The 20156-nt window shown below is 42.7% G+C and overlaps 2 protein-coding genes across 45 annotated transcripts in view; one reads left to right on the top strand and one right to left on the bottom strand.

Annotated features, from left to right (window-relative positions):
• Positions 1-20156, top strand: part of LOC116850682 — a 108944-nt gene that overhangs the window by 18326 nt on the left and 70462 nt on the right. The window lies entirely within an intron of this gene.
• The window catches only part of LOC116850672 (sodium channel protein para), a 65732-nt gene continuing 46009 nt past the window's right edge, over positions 434-20156 (bottom strand). For 7 of the 42 annotated variants that reach the window (XM_032829215.1, XM_032829217.1, XM_032829224.1 and 4 more), the window contains 14 exons: positions 19124-19297; positions 18692-19042; positions 17875-18109; positions 15367-15498; positions 14718-14850; positions 14506-14630; positions 14116-14375; positions 13858-14031; positions 10404-10526; positions 5674-6090; positions 5355-5600; positions 4878-5148; positions 3085-3389; positions 1681-2466 (listed from right to left, as the gene is read on the bottom strand). In XM_032829215.1, coding sequence (XP_032685106.1) covers positions 1681-2466; positions 3085-3389; positions 4878-5148; positions 5355-5600; positions 5674-6090; positions 10404-10526; positions 13858-14031; positions 14116-14375; positions 14506-14630; positions 14718-14850; positions 15367-15498; positions 17875-18109; positions 18692-19042; positions 19124-19297 — 3732 coding nt within the window. The other 35 variants (XM_032829218.1, XM_032829221.1, XM_032829232.1 and 32 more) reach the window with 21 other exon arrangements.

Here is a 20156-nt window from a genome sequence, read left to right as displayed (position 1 = left end):
GGGGGGGGAGGGGGGGGGGGGGAGAGTGGAAATAAGCGGCGCGCGATCAAGCGAATTCGCGCATCGTTTCGCGAGAGATGCAAGCCGAGCGAATGTAGTAACTACGCGTACATTTTTTACGAGTGAGTCCTTTCTACCGGCGAACTGTCTCTCGCTCGCCTTTCTTTCGTCGAATTACCGATCACCGAAAGCGACGGTCGATACGTCGGTATCGACGTCGCCGTCGTCGTCGTCATCATCATCATCATCATCATCATCATCAATAACATGAACATTATTTTATCATCAATATCATTGTAGTCAACGTTATCATCGTCTCGACATTCGTTCGTGCTTCGTTCTTGCCATCCGGCCTGCGATCATACAATGTCTCACACACACGCACACACATTCTATTCTTTCTCTCTCTCTTTTTCTCACAGACACACATACACACACACACACACACACACACACACACACACACACACACTCTCTCTCTCTCTCTTCCGTAGCACTTATACCGAAAAAAGCCGCACTACTTTCCGGTCGGCGCGTCGAGGCGTCGCGCGGGAGCAAGTAGGCGGGTTACTGCTGTAAAACGGTGTAAAAAATCCAAACGGCGGATAGAATTCGCGATAGATTGAGCTAACAAGTGTTCACAAGATAGTGTAGAAGTATGATCGCGCGCCGAATTGCTCGCACGGCCGCCTCGGCGCGCGCGGCCGGGCTGGTCGCGCGCGCGGTCGCGCGCACGGCTAACGCTAAAGAACGCTAACGCGGTCCGCGCGGATCGTGTCATCGTCGTCGTCGTCGCTGCTGCTGCTGCTACTGCTACTACTACTACCGCTCGATTCAACGACGAGGAGCAGAGGCAAGCGCGGCCCACCTGGGGCGCAACGCTCTCTAGCCGCGTCGCGACATCACTCCACGAGTCTCGATATGGGGAAGTCGGCTCGTCGAGGACGTTGCGACGCATCGACCCCCTCGTGCTCCTTCTCGTTCTCCTCGTCTCCCTTCTTCGCACGTCTGCGAACGTGCCGTCGGCGCTCGCTCTTTCTCTCTCTCTCTCCCCCTCTCTCGCGCCTCTCTTTTCGATCCGGACGCCACGCGACGATTGCAGCCGTGCCGCCAAACTTGCGTGTGTCCGCGCGAATGCAACACTTTCTCCGCTCATAACCGCGTGAATCTTTGGGCGCAGTCGCTCCTCTCGTGTACGGACGCTCATCTATCTAGCGACGTGTCTCTCTCTTTCTCTTATACTCCTTCCTTCTCTCCCTCTCTCTCTCTCCCAACGGTCGTGGCGTTCAATGTTGATTAAAGGCAACTCGTTGGAGAAATGTATTTATATAACTATAAGGCTGTCGATGTAGAGCGCACGCGAGGCCCGCCCGGCCACTACTCCGCGCGAGCAGTGCGAGCGGCTGACGGTGCGTGATCGTCGTCGTCGACGATGCTGCTGCTGCTGCTGCTGCTGTTGCTGGTGCTGCTGCTGCTGCTGCTGCTGCTGCTGCTGCTGCTGCTGCTGCTGCTGCTGCTGCTGCTGTTGCGGCGGCTGCTGCTGCGGTAGAGCGGTTTGCGCACGGACGGCGGCGGCGGTGGCTGCGGCTGCGGCGATTGCGACTCTTGCGGCGGCGGCGATAGCGACGACGTTTGCTGCTGTTGCTGCTGCTGCGGCGGCGGCGGCGACGACGATGGCGATCAGACGTCCGCGGTTCTCGAGGTGACGCTCGGCGATCGGCTGTGTATGACGACGCGATGACCGTTCTTCGTGACGTAACCGTCGCTTTCGACCAACACCGCGGTCTGCCTGACACGCGGATCGGTGTCCGGGTCGTCGCTCTCTTCGCTTGGCCCGCCAAGACGCTGCTGCTTGTGCTTCCTCCAAGCGTTTTGTATGAGTCGGGCGCAGTATTCCTCGCGCTGCCGCCACAATGTGGACGAGACCGGCTCGTAGCCGACCTCGTCGGGTCGCGCCTGCACCTCGCCCAGATCGCCGGTCTCTTCGATTGGATTGCCCTTCCGTGCGAAAAAGTCCTTAGTGAGGGCATCGAGGATATCCACGCAAAACATAAGGTCACCCTTACATATGGGAATATCCATCGACACGATCTTATATTTATTGGGCTTATGTATCTGCAACGGGGGCTCCAATACGTCTAAGAAGTCTGAGAGCTGGTCGTATCTGATGTATTGCGTGCCGTCCGGATCGAACTGTTGCCAAATTTCATAGTACATGTCATAGTCGTCGTCGGTGAGACCTTCCTGCACGTCCTCTGTGGCCTGCGAGTAATTCTCGAGGATCACGGCGATATACATATTGATGACGATCAGGAAGCTGATCACGAGATATGAGAGGAGATAAGCAATCCCGATCGTCGAGGACCCACAGTTGCCGGGATAGCCGATTTCATTGTTCGGCTCCTGGCAATCTTCCTCGTTTATTATACCATCGAGGACACTGTCCCAACCGGCCGACGTTGACATCTGCAACACGTAATTAGAGGACGATGCGTCAGACACTCATTTTTTTCGATGTAATGCCGTATAAATCTAGATTAGATATTTTAACAAATATAATCTCAACTTCAATTGAAAATCTCCTCCACGGTCTCAAGAGTATTTCTCTAAAACCAAAAGAAAAATGTCCTAAGCATAGTGTTCTTAAAGCTGAAGAAATTTCGTCTTTTTTCTATAAGTCCTATCCTTCAGAGAAATATTTTCTGTTCGGAAGGCATTCTGCTTCGAGCAATTTCATTCCTCTTGATTCAAAAAGAAAAAAAAAGTTGAGATAATTAATTTAAATTTTCAATTAATAGTTCACTTCGTTAGGAGAGCAATACTCTTTAGGTAAAAGATTTCGCTTAGAGAACATGGGATTACAGGAAATAACACCTTGCAATTAGAGCTCTTTTTTTGGCTGCTAGAATATTTTCCTTTTGGTTTTAGAAAAATGCTCTGAAAGTTAAGAGAATCCCGCGAAGAATGAGATTATATTGTTTTAGATATATTAAACGATAAAGAGAAAGAAAGAGAGATGTATCTCGTATGGAATGAAATTATCATCTGATAGAGAGGAGAGAAAGAAATGGAAAAAATGGTTACCTGGAACAGCAGTATCATCGACTGTCCAAACGTTTTGAAATTGTACACGTCGTCTAATCCGCTCTTGTCCTTGACATGCATGAAGAAGGACATCCCGAATATCGCGAAGATAAACATCACCAAAAACAGCAGTAGGCAAATGTTGAAAAGGGCCGGCAACGACATCGCCAGGGCGAAGAGAAGGGTTCGGATACCCTTGGCACCTTTCACGAGTCGAAGTACGCGACCAACCTTCGCCACTCTCACTACACGAAGCAAAGTCGGCGACACAAAGTATTTCTCGATGATGTCGCTGAGTACCAGACCTGTCGAAACGAGAGTGCATCTCAAAATCATGACTTATTGAGCTCTAATTTAACATCGAGGTCAAGCTGTAGGGTGCGGTGATATTGTCACGATGCATAATGTACAATTAGCTCAATTTTCGTGCATCGTCGGGCTAATCGGGATTTATCAATATTCGAAGCATGCGTTAGAATGACTTAATTATCGTGTTTCTAAATGAGTAAGGTGCGATCTATAAAAAGATGTAAGGTTCCAGATATACACATACACATATATATAGACGATTTCTATAAAATCATTTGTACTTTTTGCAGACTATGGCACACAGAAGATGGCACGAACTATGGCACGTGAAAGAAATCTCAAGTTTCTCTCCGATGAAAAATATACATAAATTCTCGCGAAATAATTACGAACATTTAAACTTGGCACATCTGCCGTTCTAAGAAAGTATTGTGCGCCGTAGACATGATCTACAGAAACGAAAATCGTAAATTATTGAGATGTTCATGCACGTCCTAAGGACTCGAATGCTGGATTCTCGAGAGATTCAGACAGTAACTTCGCGAACTTATAGGAAGCGAATATCGAAACGAACGAAACGTATGAAAGCTCTATCGTAGTCTAATCGAAAGACAGAAAGAAATGTATGCGGTGCTGCATATGAAAGATAATCTTGAATATGTATACATGAAAACAAAATTGAACTATGGTCATTTGAAAATCGAGCCACTAAAATCGTGATCTATAGCATTCCTCGTCAAAAATACTCTTCGGACGACGAATGAGAGATTCTAGGAATCCTACTTTATATACAGACCCGATCTTACCCGACACTTCGATTAACGATTCTTGCAACATCGATCAACGTGTCAAACGGCTCGCGCAAAGCGTTACGTCGTGGCGATTAATAAAGCATCCCTTAATTCAGTCAGGACGCTGACATGTCAATCGCGATCGCCAGCGAAATCCAAAAAATCGTATTTTCTCGACAGTACATGATTTCTTTTCTTAACATTATTCATGATCCATTCGAAAGTACGCGGCACGAGGTAACGCTAAACTCGGCGATCCGACTCGAGATACTAGTTAACAATCTGATAGGACACGATTAGGGTCACGTGGGCTAGGTGGAGGTCAAGTAGGGCTGGCGGGCTCAGGTAAAATTGAACATCAATGTAAGGCTACGTAACGTAATGATATCCATCAGTCGTTGAGACACGAGCGAAACGTTGGGCCTGTACGCTTCAGTTTAATCGTTCTTGCGTGCATTAAAAATATGGCGGTGGTTCATGACAGCGTGGCATGCTGATATTCGATTTTTGTTCGTGAGAGAGATTGTAAGGACGCCACTACACTATGAGTGTACTAAAGAGGCGAAGAGACATGTGTCATTCTCGTGTATCAAGTAGAGAGAAGAAAGGGAAGCTAACAGGCCGCTCTCTCTCTCGCACATTCGGTCATTTCGCTCGGGTCATACGACTGTAGCAACCATTACGTTACATTACCTAATATTGACAATATAACAACAACAAAATCAAAGAGGTTCCACGGCTCCTTGAAGTAGTGGTAGCGCAGAGCGAAGATCTTCAAGAGACACTCGCTGGTGAATATCACAATGAATATCATGTTGAGATAGTCTAGAACGTTGCTGAACGTGTCGCTCTGTTGATAATGGTCCAATGTCATCGTGAGCATGTTCAGCCCGATGAACAGCATGATTATCATATCGAACTTTTTGTCCGTCACTATTTCAAACACTATCGCCTGCAGTCGCCACTGTGAACAATCGTAAAAGAGCATAATGTCAACTAAATATCACGACTTATGACTCAGAAGCTCACGAAATTCTCGCTACGACAACGAGTCACGAAACAACTCAATTGTCTGAAGCATTATATTCAGGGAAGACAAGAGAATATGTCTGTATGTTATGCTCCGCGTTCATCCACACGCATGTAAATAATGTGGCTTTTGTAATTTACCCTCGGCCGAGGAATGGCTTTCAGAGGCTTTTTATTGCCCATTTTCTTCATGGCGTTGTAATACTTTTTCTGATCTTCCGTCATGAACATCTCGAGGGAACCGCCGGCTTTCTTCTTCTGCTCGTTAAAGTTGTCGATGATCACACCGATGAACAGGTTGAGGGTAAAAAACGATCCAAATATAATGAAGAACACGAAGTAGAGATACATGTAAATGTTCGTCTCGCGAATCGGCTGCTTGTTGATCTGTAAACCGATTGCCACTCGTTAGAATCAGAGGAAGGGAAGGAAGTGAAAGGAAAGGAAGACTTGTACTCACCTCCCTGGAATCGATCGCGTCGTTCATGATCTGGATCCACCCTTTGAAAGTCGCCACTTGGAACAGGCACAGATACGCCTTGCCGACGTGGTCGAAGTTCATCGGCGAATTCTCCCACGTGTAATTCTCAGCGTAGCAGGCGTTACGGTCAGGTATTATCTCGAAGCTGAGCGTCGTCTTGTTCGCGTCGACACACTGCAACATTAGTCGTGCGTGATGAAATCTCCCTTCGAGTGTCGTGGATCTTGGATAACGTGCCTTGGAAAGTAACGGTCGTCCCAGTCGGAGTCTTACCTTGTAATATTTGCCAGCGAACAGCTGCACTCCCATGATAGCGAATATAAGCCAGAAAATAAGGCATACCAGCAACACGTTGAAGATGGATGGAATGGCTTGGACCAAGGCGTTAACGACTACCTATGAGAGACGAAGTTTGATTAAATGCGTCATCACACGCGAACTGTTCGCCAGTTCCAGGCCTCATTTATGGCATCTAGGTATGCACTTTTATGCGCAACTATGCGACTGTGCCACGCGCTATACGCGTGCTGTGCTTAGTATCACGATCAGAAACGCAAGAGATTTTGTTGAAACGTGTATCTCCGATTCTCTCTTAACACACAAAGAAAGCTAATCGTCTTAACGTACAGAAACGAAACTTCTCGCCAATATATAAACGAACGTAATGGTTAATTTGTAGAAATTTATGAAAAAAAGAGATTTACGCGCTCTCCTTGCAAAAGAAAAATTTTCTATCATTTAATAACCGCAACCAACACGACAATAAAAGTCCGATCGTGTCGCGTTCACTTATACATGTTGCGTTCCTCTGTGCAGTAGCTTGATTCTGTGCGTGATGCTTCGACTTTGCAAGCGTCTTGGAATAAGTAGCTCTAATGTGTCGATTGACCGAATTGAGATATAAAGTGTGATCATTGTAAGCAGATAGGTACCAAACGAATTAAAAATCGAACAGAGAGGTTTCGAGTGTCCTGCGTTGATCTTTGCTTTGCACACACACTAATTGTCGCTCTTCCATCGGTAGATACAATATATCTGATATCTACTCTTCATTGCCACTTAACAATACGTACATTAAATTTAATGAAGAACTTATATGTTCTCATAATATATAATTCTCTATTCTCACTAGTGTGATTTAGATATTCGACTTTTTCTTTTTATTCCTTCTTTTATTGTTCTAGTGTGTATGCAATTGTTCTGTGGGAAGTATTAAAAGTAATAGTCGATTAAACTAGTGTGACTGTGACTTCGATAGATCGTGGATCAGTGGTGGTACGCATCGTGTGGTTTATAATTTCACGATTCTCTCGTATACATGCATACACTACAGAAAGCAGCCGCATGCAAGTCCGACACGTAAAGCGAGCGCAAGTTGCAGCACGAACGAAAAGCTGACGGAAGCAACAAGCATTCGGCATTCACGTCTACTAAGCGACCCAAGAATTCCGTTGCAGACACTAAGCAGCTTATATACAAAATATCCCAGAAAACGTGGCTTTTTATCGAGCCTGTTTGGAATAAATTTTCTTTTTATCGAGTGTTTTCTCTTAGCCAATATATTGGGCATAAGCAGTTTCTTTCTTGATTTTAGCGCCACACACTCAAAGCCAAATTATGCATCCTTGATATAATTTGACAAAAGAAGCATAACTTCTTAATTTTGCTCGAGGAGCGATCGTCAAAATATTCGTCGAGAGATCAAAATTTCCCGTCGACAATTCGACTGCGAATTTCTTCGAGAGTTCAGTACTCCTTTTTTCCTCTCTTAGGACATTCGGTATATAATACTTGAAAAAAGGGAAATAGCTGAAAATCTTGGTTTGATACATGCGATTAATATGTTCCCCAGAATTGTCGGACGAGGCGAACCAACCTTCCGTGAAACGCAAGTCGTTCGTTTTCATAAAGTACGACCGATTCGTTTGACCAAAGCTTCGTTTGATCAAAGAAAAAAGGGAAGAAAAGCGAGAATGGAAAGTTCCCGGGGAACACATGAATGCAATAAATCTAGTGACAATTGCATCTCTCTATCCTTGTGGTCTCGTGCAAAAAAGAAAACGCAAGAACTAAAATGCTGAACGCTCCGAGGAGCCATTTGCAGCGAACTACTGTAAAATAGAGAAAGAAGTGTCAGGGCGTGGGCATGACAGTAATTACTACACCCAGTGTCTCAGCGACCTTGTGTTGCGAGTATGTTGTATGAGTGCTTGCGAGAAGACGCGTTCTTGTTGCGATTCATCGTGGCAATCGCAAAGGGGCGCAAACTACCCACTACGTTGCGTTGTGAAAAAGATGTGAATAAAAGGTGATGCCTCGCATATATTCATATCGCACATCTCGATCGCGAACACGACCGTTCGATACCGAACGATATATTACATACGACATCAAGGTCCGTATTAATTGTCGTTATTTGAAATATGTCCCATGCAAGATACTCAGATCAAAGATACTCAGATCAAGATACTCAGATCAAGATATTCAGATCAAAGATACTTAGATCAAGATACTCAGATGAAAAATACTCAGATCAAGATACTCAGATCAAAACTCTAAATTCTCTAAACTTTAAAGAATTGGATTTGTGTTTTTTATTTAGATCATATAATATGCACGACATGACATTTGTAATCGCGATTTAGTTGAAAAAGTCATATCTAATTTGAAATTCAAATCTAAGGCCCGTATTAATAGTTATTACTTGAAACTCATCTCGAGTAAGATATTCAAAATTGAATTCAGAATTAGATGACAATTTTTCGATCGAATCGTGATTATAGATATATAAATGTCATATCATAAATATATCATAAATCAACTGAAAAAAACTTTAATCAAACTCTGAATAAAAATCTGCCTCACTTGAGATAAGTCTCAAGTGACAACTATTAATACGAGCCTACGTAACTCACCTGAGGCAAGTCTCGAGTAATGACTGTTAATACGGCTCTGAACGAAACTCTGCGAGTTTCGGCGATTGCCAATTCCTAAATTGCGATATGAATAAAAGGGATCTTCGTGCCTAACGTTCTCATGTATGACGAGTTTCTACAATGTATCCAGGTATACGATTTTATTCACACGCACTATCATCGTGGATCACGTTCGTGGAAGAGAAGTCAGATATACGAGATGCTCCATTATGTCTCTTGCGCATTTTACTCATTTTTACGCATAAGCGTTTTCGCGCGTGAAGATAAGATGGAACGACTCGTACATCAGTGATTAAGGTTCGTATTAATAGACATTACTTAAAACTTGTTTCACGTGAAATGCTCAAATCTGAATTTAGAATTAGATTAGAGTTTTTTTATTTAAATCACAATATATACAAAATTACATTTGCAATCGCGCAATTTAGCTGAAAATTTTGCATCTAAATATAAACTCATATCTGAGCATCTCACATCTGAAACAAATTTCAAATAATAACTATCAATACTTGTCTGTGACCGTATTAATAGTCGTTACTTGAAGTTTGTCTGATCAAATCTGAATTTAGAATTAGATTTCAGTTTTTTTTTAAATTTAAATCACATGTGCGATATTTTGTTTGTAATCGCGATTCAGCTAAAGGATTCACATCTAACTCTAAATTCAAATCTGAGCATCTCACGTCTGAAACAAGTTTCAAGCAACAACTATTATTAAGTGTCTATATAAATAAATATATATATATATATATATATATATATATATATATATATATATATATATAAAAGAAGCGCGTGTCTCTCTATATATGCGTGTTCTCGTGAGTGTCGGCCAATTATGGACGTTGTATTATCTACACGCTGCCTCACGCATTTTTAAGCGGCGGTGCATTCGCGACTGCTCTATTTCAGCATGTTTACGTGCAATAGGAGAGAACGTAGGACCGACGTTGTTGTCCCAGTCGCTCATCGATAAGAGTCGACATCGCCGAGTATCATTGAATATTTCGATTTGCAACTTTTGTAACACGACAAATACAAAAACGAATGACAACATAAAAATCATAAATCAAACGATTCTCTCCAATACTCGCGGGTATCCCATCGATTTTAGAAACGACCTATCCATAGGTCCTAACCTAACCATAAGTCACCGTTAATTCTTCGGCTAACACGCGATTATTTCACACCTAAAACTCGACTCAAAACGGGCATGTATTGGTTTCACTAAAATGCAAGTATTTCAATTATAATTTTCTTCGCGCGTCAATTCAACGCAAAGTTGTTAAAATAAAAGAAGAGGAAACGCGATGATGTTCTCGCATTCTGTTCGCGACTTAATAATATTCCGAATAACCGCGTGCCATAAATCATATTCTCTAAAAATATACTTTTCTTATAATGCATATTTAGTGAAACTTCTCTCTCCTGTAAGTTAGAGGTACAGCTCCGCACAATTCTCGCAATTCATTTTACATTCCCGTCGCGCGATTGTTCACGAAACAACCGTGAGAAGAGAGATACTCGTAGCGAGAGAAGAGCGGTCTCCTCGCGACGGGATATATCTTCTCGATATGCGAGATACCTTCGATGACAATAATCTCAGGCGATGCCGTTGTACTCGCCCTTCTTTACGAGGGGAATTAATATAATCGAACGGCGCGGATCGTTATTATTCAACCGCGACAGAACTGAACGGACGCGCAGTGTGCCACGTCCTACAGATAGACACGGAGCAAGTGACAAGGTCTGCTGAGACGGTGGGCTACATACCCGCATCCCCTGCATTCTAGACATCGCCCTGAGCGGCCTTAGGGCCCTTAGGGTCCGCATTGTTTTGAAGGCTTGAATCCCGCCAGCGCCGACGAGCGACGCTACGAAGTTAATGAGCGATACCTGCGAGCGAGAAACGAGAGCGAATCACAGCAAGAGGTAGACAGACTGGGCGAGGGGGTTACTTGATCAAGTGACGACGGAAACGTCACGGATGACGGGATAAGGCCGGGTCGAAGAGAAAGGGCTCGGGATGGAAAGAGAATACAAAGAGACAGATGGTCGAGATCGACGTGTCACTGCGTTCCTTCGACTCCTCGACGTATCGAGCTTTGGACATCTGTACAGAGACGCAATTCTATATCTATAGATATATATGTATAATATGTATATATATATACTCGTATGTACATTATATCATATGACCCTTCCGTAAGTACCGCTATTTTCGAGGACTCATGTAAAAACGGAGAAATATCGTCCGTTCAGTGTACTACTGATGAATGTCACGAAGGATACTTCCGCGCGTTCTTACACGATTTTCCATGACAAATCCGTTCCTCTGAAAAGGATATCTCGACATTCGTGCAAAAGTGATGTGGTCAATATCTCGACGGTATCTTGAGAGATTGGTGATTGAAAGTCAAATTACGTTTACAAGGGCTTCCGGGTGTGATTCTTGACAAGAGTCGCGAGCAAAGTGACACTACTTCACACATCACTCGCGCAAGAAAGCCGATCGTCATGTTCGAAATAACTTGACAGGACGCATAACGGTACTTACAGCAAGACTACGTTAATATGATACGACAGATATATAACGAAGGGGAGATAGAGGCGTAAAAGAGATTCCAGGTATATGGCACACGTAGCAGTTAACAGTTAATCAGGAGATATACATGACCCTGTGTGTGCATATATATCGTCACATGTACGTAGGAAGATACATTTATATATATACACACACGCACTCAAAGACAGAGATAGATAGAACGACAAACAGCTCGGTAGAGGGATTATCGTTACACGAGCAAGTACTATCGGCTGCATCCTGAAACAGACGAAAAGGTTTGTCATACTTGCGATCGCGTCGCCTACCACGCGAGCACACTCTTCGAGTTGAAAAGGACGACATACAGAGACATACAGGGGAAAAAATTCAAATTAGATTATTCGCGATTATTCATCGCTGTTAATGTTTCCGTCAATCTGAAAGGAAAGAAAATTTTCGCGGATCGTAGGGATCATACAGTGCTCGCGATGGAGCGTCGCGATGCTGTCTCCAACCACAAGAAAGATCCTGATAAACATATCACATATTGTGTGCACAAACGCACATAACATCCACACGCGCGCAAACACGCACACACACACATACGAGGAAGTTTTTACATTACACAGAAAGCATATATATATATACGTAATATATATGTATATTGTATATAGATATATATATATATATATATGGTACTTTGCACAACGATCACTGTACCAAGAGACTCTTAGAAAAGGCGTACATAGGCGACTTTAGCTAGTACGACAATGACTCCAGTATCAGTGCGGACACCAAGTAGAGACGCCAGTGTATCTCTGCACATCGGTAAGCACACCATAGTACACCATAGTACACCATAGTAAGCTACACTCGCCGTAGCTGTTTCTCCCATCGTTTTGACATTTCCCATGAGATAATCGTTTTCTTTTTCCCTTTCTTTTTTTCTACCCCTTCTCTCTCGTTTGCCAGGACTGATGTTCCAAAGCCGAAGCCTCGTACCGCGTCCAACGGATCGATATCGTGCTCTATCGAAATGATCGAGTCCCACAGCGGATCGGAGCTGAGCCGAGGATAATTCGCACGGCTCGTCTTAAAAAAATCGACAACTGGCAGTCTGCCAGGCGTGAATCCCGCGGAGCTATTCGTCTCATGCAACGTCAATCGCGCGTGCTGTCAATTATGCGTCATCGTAATGTCACCGGCCGAGAAATTGACCGAATCTTTGTTCTCCGAGCTCGACTCGTTCCCCGGCTCCGCTCCTCGGCTCATTGTCGCGACGGCACTACTTGCGAGGAAGAGAGAGAGAGAGAGAGAGAGAGAGAGACAGTCAGAGAAGAAGAGACGACTCATGCAAAACCGACAGTCCCTCGTCAATGGGGTCTGCTCGACAGACAGACAGAGAGAGAGAGAGAGAGAGAGAGAGAGAGAGAGAGAGAGAGAGAGAGAGAGAGAGAGAGAGAGAGAGAGAGAGAGAGAGAGAGAGAGAGAGAGAGAGAGAGAGAGAGAGAGAGAGAGAGAGAGAGAGAGAGAGAGAGAAAGAGAGAGATTGAACGTGCGTGATACCGATCGATTGATCGATCCGTTAGCTCCGTACGATCCATCGAACGTCGGTTGCGATAACGCAACGCATCAGGCGAGTTTCTTTGCTCTGTTCGTTTGTTTTTTTTATCGCTTAAGTCCTCGTCGACCGATGACTTACTCTCATGCCCTCCCACCGTGAGACTGCTCGTAAAGGCCTCAAGGCCCTCAGTGTTCTCATGGAACGGAAGGCCGGGATGTCGGCTGCGCCAGCCCAGACAGCGCCCAAGTTGATCAGTGATAGCTAGTTTCATCAAACATTCATCAGACGAGACATGATTTGCGAGTTGGTTCTTACAATAATTACGTGACGATCGATTAAGAGAAATCCACTGGAAGATATTCGACGCCCATACCGCTTCGCACACGTCGGCTTTAGTCGTTCAGGAACGAACCGGGGGAGTTGAAAGAAAAAGAGAAAAAAGGGGGACGAAATGAGGAACGTATGAGAGAGGTCTCCTTCTTTCGCGCATAAGACTCGTCATACGTAATGTAAAGCGGAAAATAACGTCCGTGCCTCGACCTTGTCAGTTTATTTAGAATAATCGATCGTCGATGAAATATATTTAATGTCGTGAATGAATATATTTTTAGTTGTAAAGAGCTCTTGAATTCTTCGTCGAGGCACATACGCACGTCCTGTTCCGCAAGCGCGTATCGCGAATGACTTCGAGTTATCTTCTTTATCGGTTAACAGAATACATACGAGTGATCGATAAGATTGTCGCGGTATCGCACTTACAGTTTGTCAAAGTAACGCGAATGCATGAGAGACGCGACCACTCGACGACTGACTGATTCGCGTATGAAGTCATTCGCGAATGAGAAGATCCTCTCGTTGATTTAGTCAAGTCTTATAGTTTGTCAAGTGTGCAATCGACTTCTTGTTTTATCGTTACTTCGATAATTCTACATATTGGAAAACTTGGTTTGTCTTTTCTGTGTTTTTACTTTGCATAGATATTCTTTACGATGAAAGCGCCGCGTCAATTGCACACGTTGTACAAAATCAAACATTTTGAGAAACTGGGTTACGGTATTGAAAAAAGAAGAGAAAGAGAGAAAGAGAGATCGAAAGAAAGAGGAAGACACTCGACTTACCATGACGATGATAAAGTCGAGCCAGCACCAGGCGTTCGTGAAATACTTCTTAAATCCTAGAGCGAGCCACTTGATCAACATCTCGAGGAAGAAGATCACAGTGAATATTCGGTCCATGTAATATAATATGTCCTGCAGGATAGGTCGTTGTTGAAGATGAACGTCTTCCAAGGCCTGCAAATCGCGCGGTCAATTGTCGGCTCGATTGTCGCTGCCTCTGTCCAGAGCGAACTAGCAAAATCAGACGTGCTCTCTCACCAAGGCCAAGCTACTCAGAAGGATCATGGTGATGACGGCAGTCTCGAAGTATTTGTTCTCGATCAGCTGGAAGGTCTTTAATCTCAGATTCGCCCAGCCCTGCCAAAACGGTGCGTCGTCGTCACCAGCCAGAAATGGAAACTTCTTGTAACAATTTTCCGGGCAGCAATCGGTGGGATAATTGGACTGGATCGGGTCCTCGTCCGCGTGTATGATCTCGCCGTCGAGTTCCTCTCCTTCCTCACCCTCGTCTTCCAAATCTGTACAAAAATAATGTCACATACTCGTCAGTTCGAAAAATTCGATCGTAGAGAGTATTTCGAGTTCTCTTTCATTTCTTAATGCGCTATCATCGTTTTCACTCTTGGAAGCTCCAGATAAATCGCTTACCTTCTTCTTGTTCCAAGTCCTCTTTGCTCGCATCTTTCTTCTCCTCGCCATTCAGCGAATCCATGCTGCCCTTGTGACTCTCGTCCTTGAATGCCCGATTTTTGTGACTGCCGTATGATTTGTTGCTGTTGAAGAGATGTTCAAGTGAGAAAATGACAATGTTGACGATATCAGCTAAGACATATGAGCGATTTAGGAAAAGCTTCACCGACCTGATCGTGTCGTCCTCGTTCTGATTAATGTAATCGTTGTCTAGCCTATAATCGTGATGGTTTATCGAGTTCGCGATAACCTTCGTATTGTTCATGCACAGCTTGCCTTTCTTCAGCTTGTTCTTCAAATCTCCTTTGGAAACGAAATCAGATTCGATATATCAATCATATTACAGTAACTATTTTATCATCGATGCCATATGAAATATACACGTGAAAATCTGTGTATTTTTACACAAAGACAATACACATGTTTTTTCTTCTTCAATATCTGTATTGCAGAAAAATATTTGCAGTCTTTTCAAGATATTTTAATCACACAATTTTTTTCTCGTTTTGTACGTTAAAACGTATGAGTGAAAATAACAAGACTATCGTCGCAGAATCTTTATCAATTCAGCGATTTTATAAAAAGCCTAGCTTCTGTATAAAAGGGCAGAATTTATAAATACCCTACGAAGGAACTACGAGGAATTATCTTTGGTAACATAAAGATCGAAGGAAAGGGAAGGAAGTCCTCGCGAACGCTCATAATCGTTTCTCCACGTTTTTGGCACGTTGCATTACGTCGGAAAGACACGCTAATCGTTCTCGGGATCGACGAGTCGAATAGAGCAAGTTACAACTTTGTCGTTTACGATACGCTTACCATGAATGGTGAACTCCATCCCATCACCAATGGCAACTTCAAGCTGGTTGAGTTCTTTGGCGCTCTTCTTGTCTCTGTATGCGTCCAATTCTCCATCTGCAAGATCTAGGTCCCCATCGCGATCAATTCCATCTGCACAGTCACACAAAATCTCTAACCCGCCCTTATCAGGAAATTCGTATCGGAAAACAAATCGGAACGCGCCGAAATTATATAGAATGCCGTAATGATATAATATCCTTTCTCTCTCTCTTCCTCTCTCTCCCACTTTCTCTCCGTATGTACATTGGTCTCTTCATATATGTACACATGCGTATTGTTTTCCGTCGCGTTTTCCCAACACGTCGTAGAAACCAGAGCAACATGACCACATCGTTCGCATGCAATCGTGTACGGTGTTATTTATGTTCAATTAGGCATCGACGACTCGGTATCGGAAACGGTGCGTCAACAGTGATTACGCAATCGGCGTTGTAAATGTTTTAATGCGCGCGACACGTGCCGCATCATCGTGCGCATCATACACGGAGAAAAGTAATTTGCTGGCCCAGCAAATTTTCTGCTGATTTAGCAAAATCTTTTCGTTATTTAATGGACAGCAAAAAGATTTGCTAAGTGATTTACTAATCACTATTTGCTGGATATAATTTGCTGAATCTACAAATTATTTTGTTATAAGAATCATGATGGATTTATACAAGCAGTTGCAGTTTTGCTCCGACAGCAAATAAATTTGCTAAGGATACATTATTTTGTATCAATAGCAAATTAATGTGATTTTTAGGACAAATATACTCAACAAATTTTTTCTATCCTGGCAACTAAACTATTTCTGCTCTGATAACGAATAATTTGTAATATTAGTTACATCAACTAAATTTTTTTGTTGTCACTACGAATATGCAGTAGCAACGACGATTTTGCTAAAAGAGTAAAATTATTTTTCTTCGTGTAAAACTCTCCGATAGACGAATTCGACACGTTGATTCTGTCAGTCGTGTCTGTGTGCACGAGACAATCCGAATTATCATCCAAGGAATTAAGAAATTCCTCTTACTGCATCGAACCAATACTCATCATACGGAGAAAAATAATTTGCTGGCCCAGCAAATTTTCTGCTGGACTAGCAAAATCTTTTCATTATTATATGGACAGCAAAAAGATTTGCTAAGTGATTTACTAATCACTATTTGCTGGATATAATTTGCTGAATCTACAAATTATTTTGCTATAAAAACCATAATGGGTTTATACAAGCAGTTGCAGTTTTGCTCCAATAGCAAATAAATTTGCTAAGGATACATTATTTTGCATCAATAGCAAATTAACGTGATTCTTAGGACAAATACACTCAACAAATTTTTTCTATTCTAACAACGAAACTACTTCTGCTCTGATAACGAATAATTTGTAAAATTAATTACATCAACTAAATTTTTTTGGTGTCACTACGAATATGCAGTAGCAACGACGATTTTGCTAAAAGAGCAAAATTATTTTTCTCCATGTAAAAATCTCCGACAGACGACGGCGAATTCGACACATTGATTCTGTCAGTCGTATCTGTGTGCACGAGACAATCTGAATTATCATCCAAGGAATTAAAAAATTCCTCTTACTGCATAGTTACCGAACTAATATTCATCAGAAATGCGCGGGCGAGATATTGAAAATTGCTCGAGTCTGAATTAACGTTCTCTTTGAGTACAAAAGGAAAAATCGATTAAAGGCAAAGACGCAGCACGCATCGCGCAAGTTCCCCAAGTATGTGTGTCTAATTCTACTTAATGGTAAATCCGTGTCCCGTTGGACGACGAGCTCCATCATCAAAGTTACGTAATAGAATGCGTTCTCAAAATAAAATGCATAGCAACGTATAACGGCCAGGCGGCTAATCAGCGAAACAAAACTAACTTGCGATAAAACCCACTGCACACGTTAGACACTGTCACCCCCTTTTCACTTTTGAAAAATTATTCTACCCGACTTCGATGTTACGAAATTGAAAGTGTTATCCAAGATCACCGATCAGACTTGGAGGCGAATCAGAACTGCTGCTATCGAGTTGTAAACGAAAGTTACATCAACACAAACATGTCGATCTTAACGAAGCAGAATAGCGAACCAAATAAAATCGAAGGAGTCTGCATAATTAATCAAACGTGCCAGTCGACAAATGTACGCCTTACGGAGCTTTGCACTACAGCCGGCAGTATTGTGTCGCGATAATAAAGAATTGATAAAAAAAATTAGTCTCCATGATGAAGCGAGAGGAGAAAAAAAGTAAATAGCTTTGAACGTCGCGCAGGACACGTACGAGCTCGGACGTTTGCCTTCTTGTTCTCCCTGAATCGCATATTGTCTCGCTGCATATTTCGCGCGATCTACTACTGGTCGATCGCCGACTGGCACTGGCAAAATGTGTGGAGAAGTAGTGTAAAGCAAAACTGAAAAACAGTGCCACGAACTACACAGCGCACACAGCAAGCGATCTGATTGGATATAAACCTTCTTTCCAACTGTTGGACGGTCCCTCACCTGGCGCCTGATCGGATATCTGATTGGTGAATTTGGCTCGCATCAACTTAGCAATGTAAAGAACATTTCGCTTGATCCACTTAATGAAACGTGCTATTCGATCGATCGCCTCCGCGATCTTGTTGGTATCGTTGTCCGCAGACGGGGCCGAAAGATTCGACGAGCCGAAGTTGCTCAGCAACAGAGCTAAGAAGAGATTCAGCACCTGTGTTTGTGACAAAGTTGACAGATCAGTCGGTGTATAAATTCAGTATATTAAATACATATTAAATTATACATCCATCGAGATATAAAAAATAAAATATGCACAACTGCCAAAACATTGTCTCATATTTACGAAGAAAAGAAGCAAATTGCTTCGTTTTAGCTTACGATTACGTAATTTCCTTTTAACCTTTTATCTGGTAATGTTGCTCTCGAACAACATTGACTCCTCATGAGTTATATATAAGAATATTAAACGCAGGACGCATTTATTTAACACTGTTGCTCTAAAACAACATTGGCCACCTATTCTGTCGATCAGTGCCTCAGCAGTTTTGATTTTGGCCACTATATGACAAAAGTCGTTGAAAATATATTTTCAAAATACCTCGAAAATAATATAACTGCATTCGAAAGAGACGTCATTTACTTTATTTAGACACTCAACAATTTTTTTTCCTCAAATTTTTTGGGTTTGCCTAATAAAGGGTCAAATAAAATGTCTCCAAGAGTCACAGTGACGAGAGAAACAAATTGTACGCGTAAATTGCGTGTCACGCGTACAAGTGACTTTTATACTTACGACCAAGTTACCGATGACAACGGTGGCCAAGAAGAACGGAATGCAAGAGACGTCGCCGACCAGCATGCAGTCCCACATGGACTCGATCCATTCTCCGCACAACACCCGAAACACAATCATGAAGGAGTGCATGAAATCGGTGAAATTCCACCTGGGCAGATCGCCGTCCGGGAATAGGTCGACGTTGTCAGTATAGTTCTTGCCGAACAGCTGCATGCCCATCACAGCGAATATGAAGATAATGATGCACAACACGAATGTCAGATTACCCAACGCGCCCACCGTTCTGCCCATGATGGAGATCAGCAGATTCAACGTAGGCCACGATTTAGCTAGCTTGAACACTCTCAGCTGAAAGAGATTTCGCTCGTGAGACGATCGTCGATCGTCGAAGTGATAATAACGAAGCATGTGTGATAAAGCGATACCTACCAATCTGAAGGATCGCAACACCGACAGGCCCTGCACACCTTCCAGACCCAGTTCCACGAGCGAGAGCACAACGATGATGAAGTCGAAGATGTTCCAGCCCTCTTGAAAATAAAACTTCGGACTCATCGCTATTAGCTTCAGTGTCGCTTCGATACCGAATGTCGCCGTGAAGAACTAGAATTTGAAATCGAATCGTCAACATCGAATCATTTAATTCTCAATATCATACACACATATACAGAGTGTTCCCAAAAGGTGATACCAAATTTTAGGGGTATGTAGTACGTTAAAACAAACCAAAAAGTCTTAATGAACAGTACTCCGAAAACCTTTTATTTCTGAGTTATGAAGCATTTTGTTCTGTGAAAAATAGGAAATAAATTAAATCTACAATAAATGTTCAATGTGCCTTCGGTTCATGTCAATACACATTTCGGCATGTTTCGTCATTGAAGGTCAAAGAGTCCAGGTTTATTTTGTATTTGTTGACAACAGTTTCCAAGCCTCTTAGTTCATTCACGGACATCCGTATATGATCACCTAATTACGCAGGGATTGTTGTATTCAACTTTGGATTGTGGACCGTGTCTAGTTTTGTGTTATCTGAAAAATGGCTAATTTTTACACAAATTCTAAAATGACGGATATTCATTTTATGTATGGCAGAGCAAATGTATGGTAGACCGCGACTTGTTAGAACTCCTGCATTCGAGGAAAATATTTTACGCACAATTGAAGAAAATCCTGGAACATCTTGTCGAAGAATCGCCGACTGTGCCGAATTGTGTGTTGAAATGGACAGAGGGCACATTAAACATTTATTGTAAATTTTAGTTATTTTCTATTTTTCACAGAATAAAATGTTTCATAACTCACAAATAAAAGGTTTTCGGAGTACTGTTCATTAAGACTTTTTGGTTTGTTTCAACGAGTACTACATACCCCTAAAATTTGGTACCACCTTTTGGGAACACTCTGTGTATATATAAATATATATATATATATATATATATATATATATATATATATATAT

Source organism: Odontomachus brunneus, unplaced genomic scaffold (genome assembly GCF_010583005.1).
Source record: "Odontomachus brunneus isolate Ranch 3 - 2012 unplaced genomic scaffold, Obru_v1 Obru_scaffold_152, whole genome shotgun sequence".
Lineage (NCBI taxonomy): Eukaryota > Metazoa > Arthropoda > Insecta > Hymenoptera > Formicidae > Odontomachus > Odontomachus brunneus.
The sequence above is the reverse complement of the archived record's forward strand: the minus strand, read 5'-3'. Positions and strand labels throughout refer to the sequence as shown.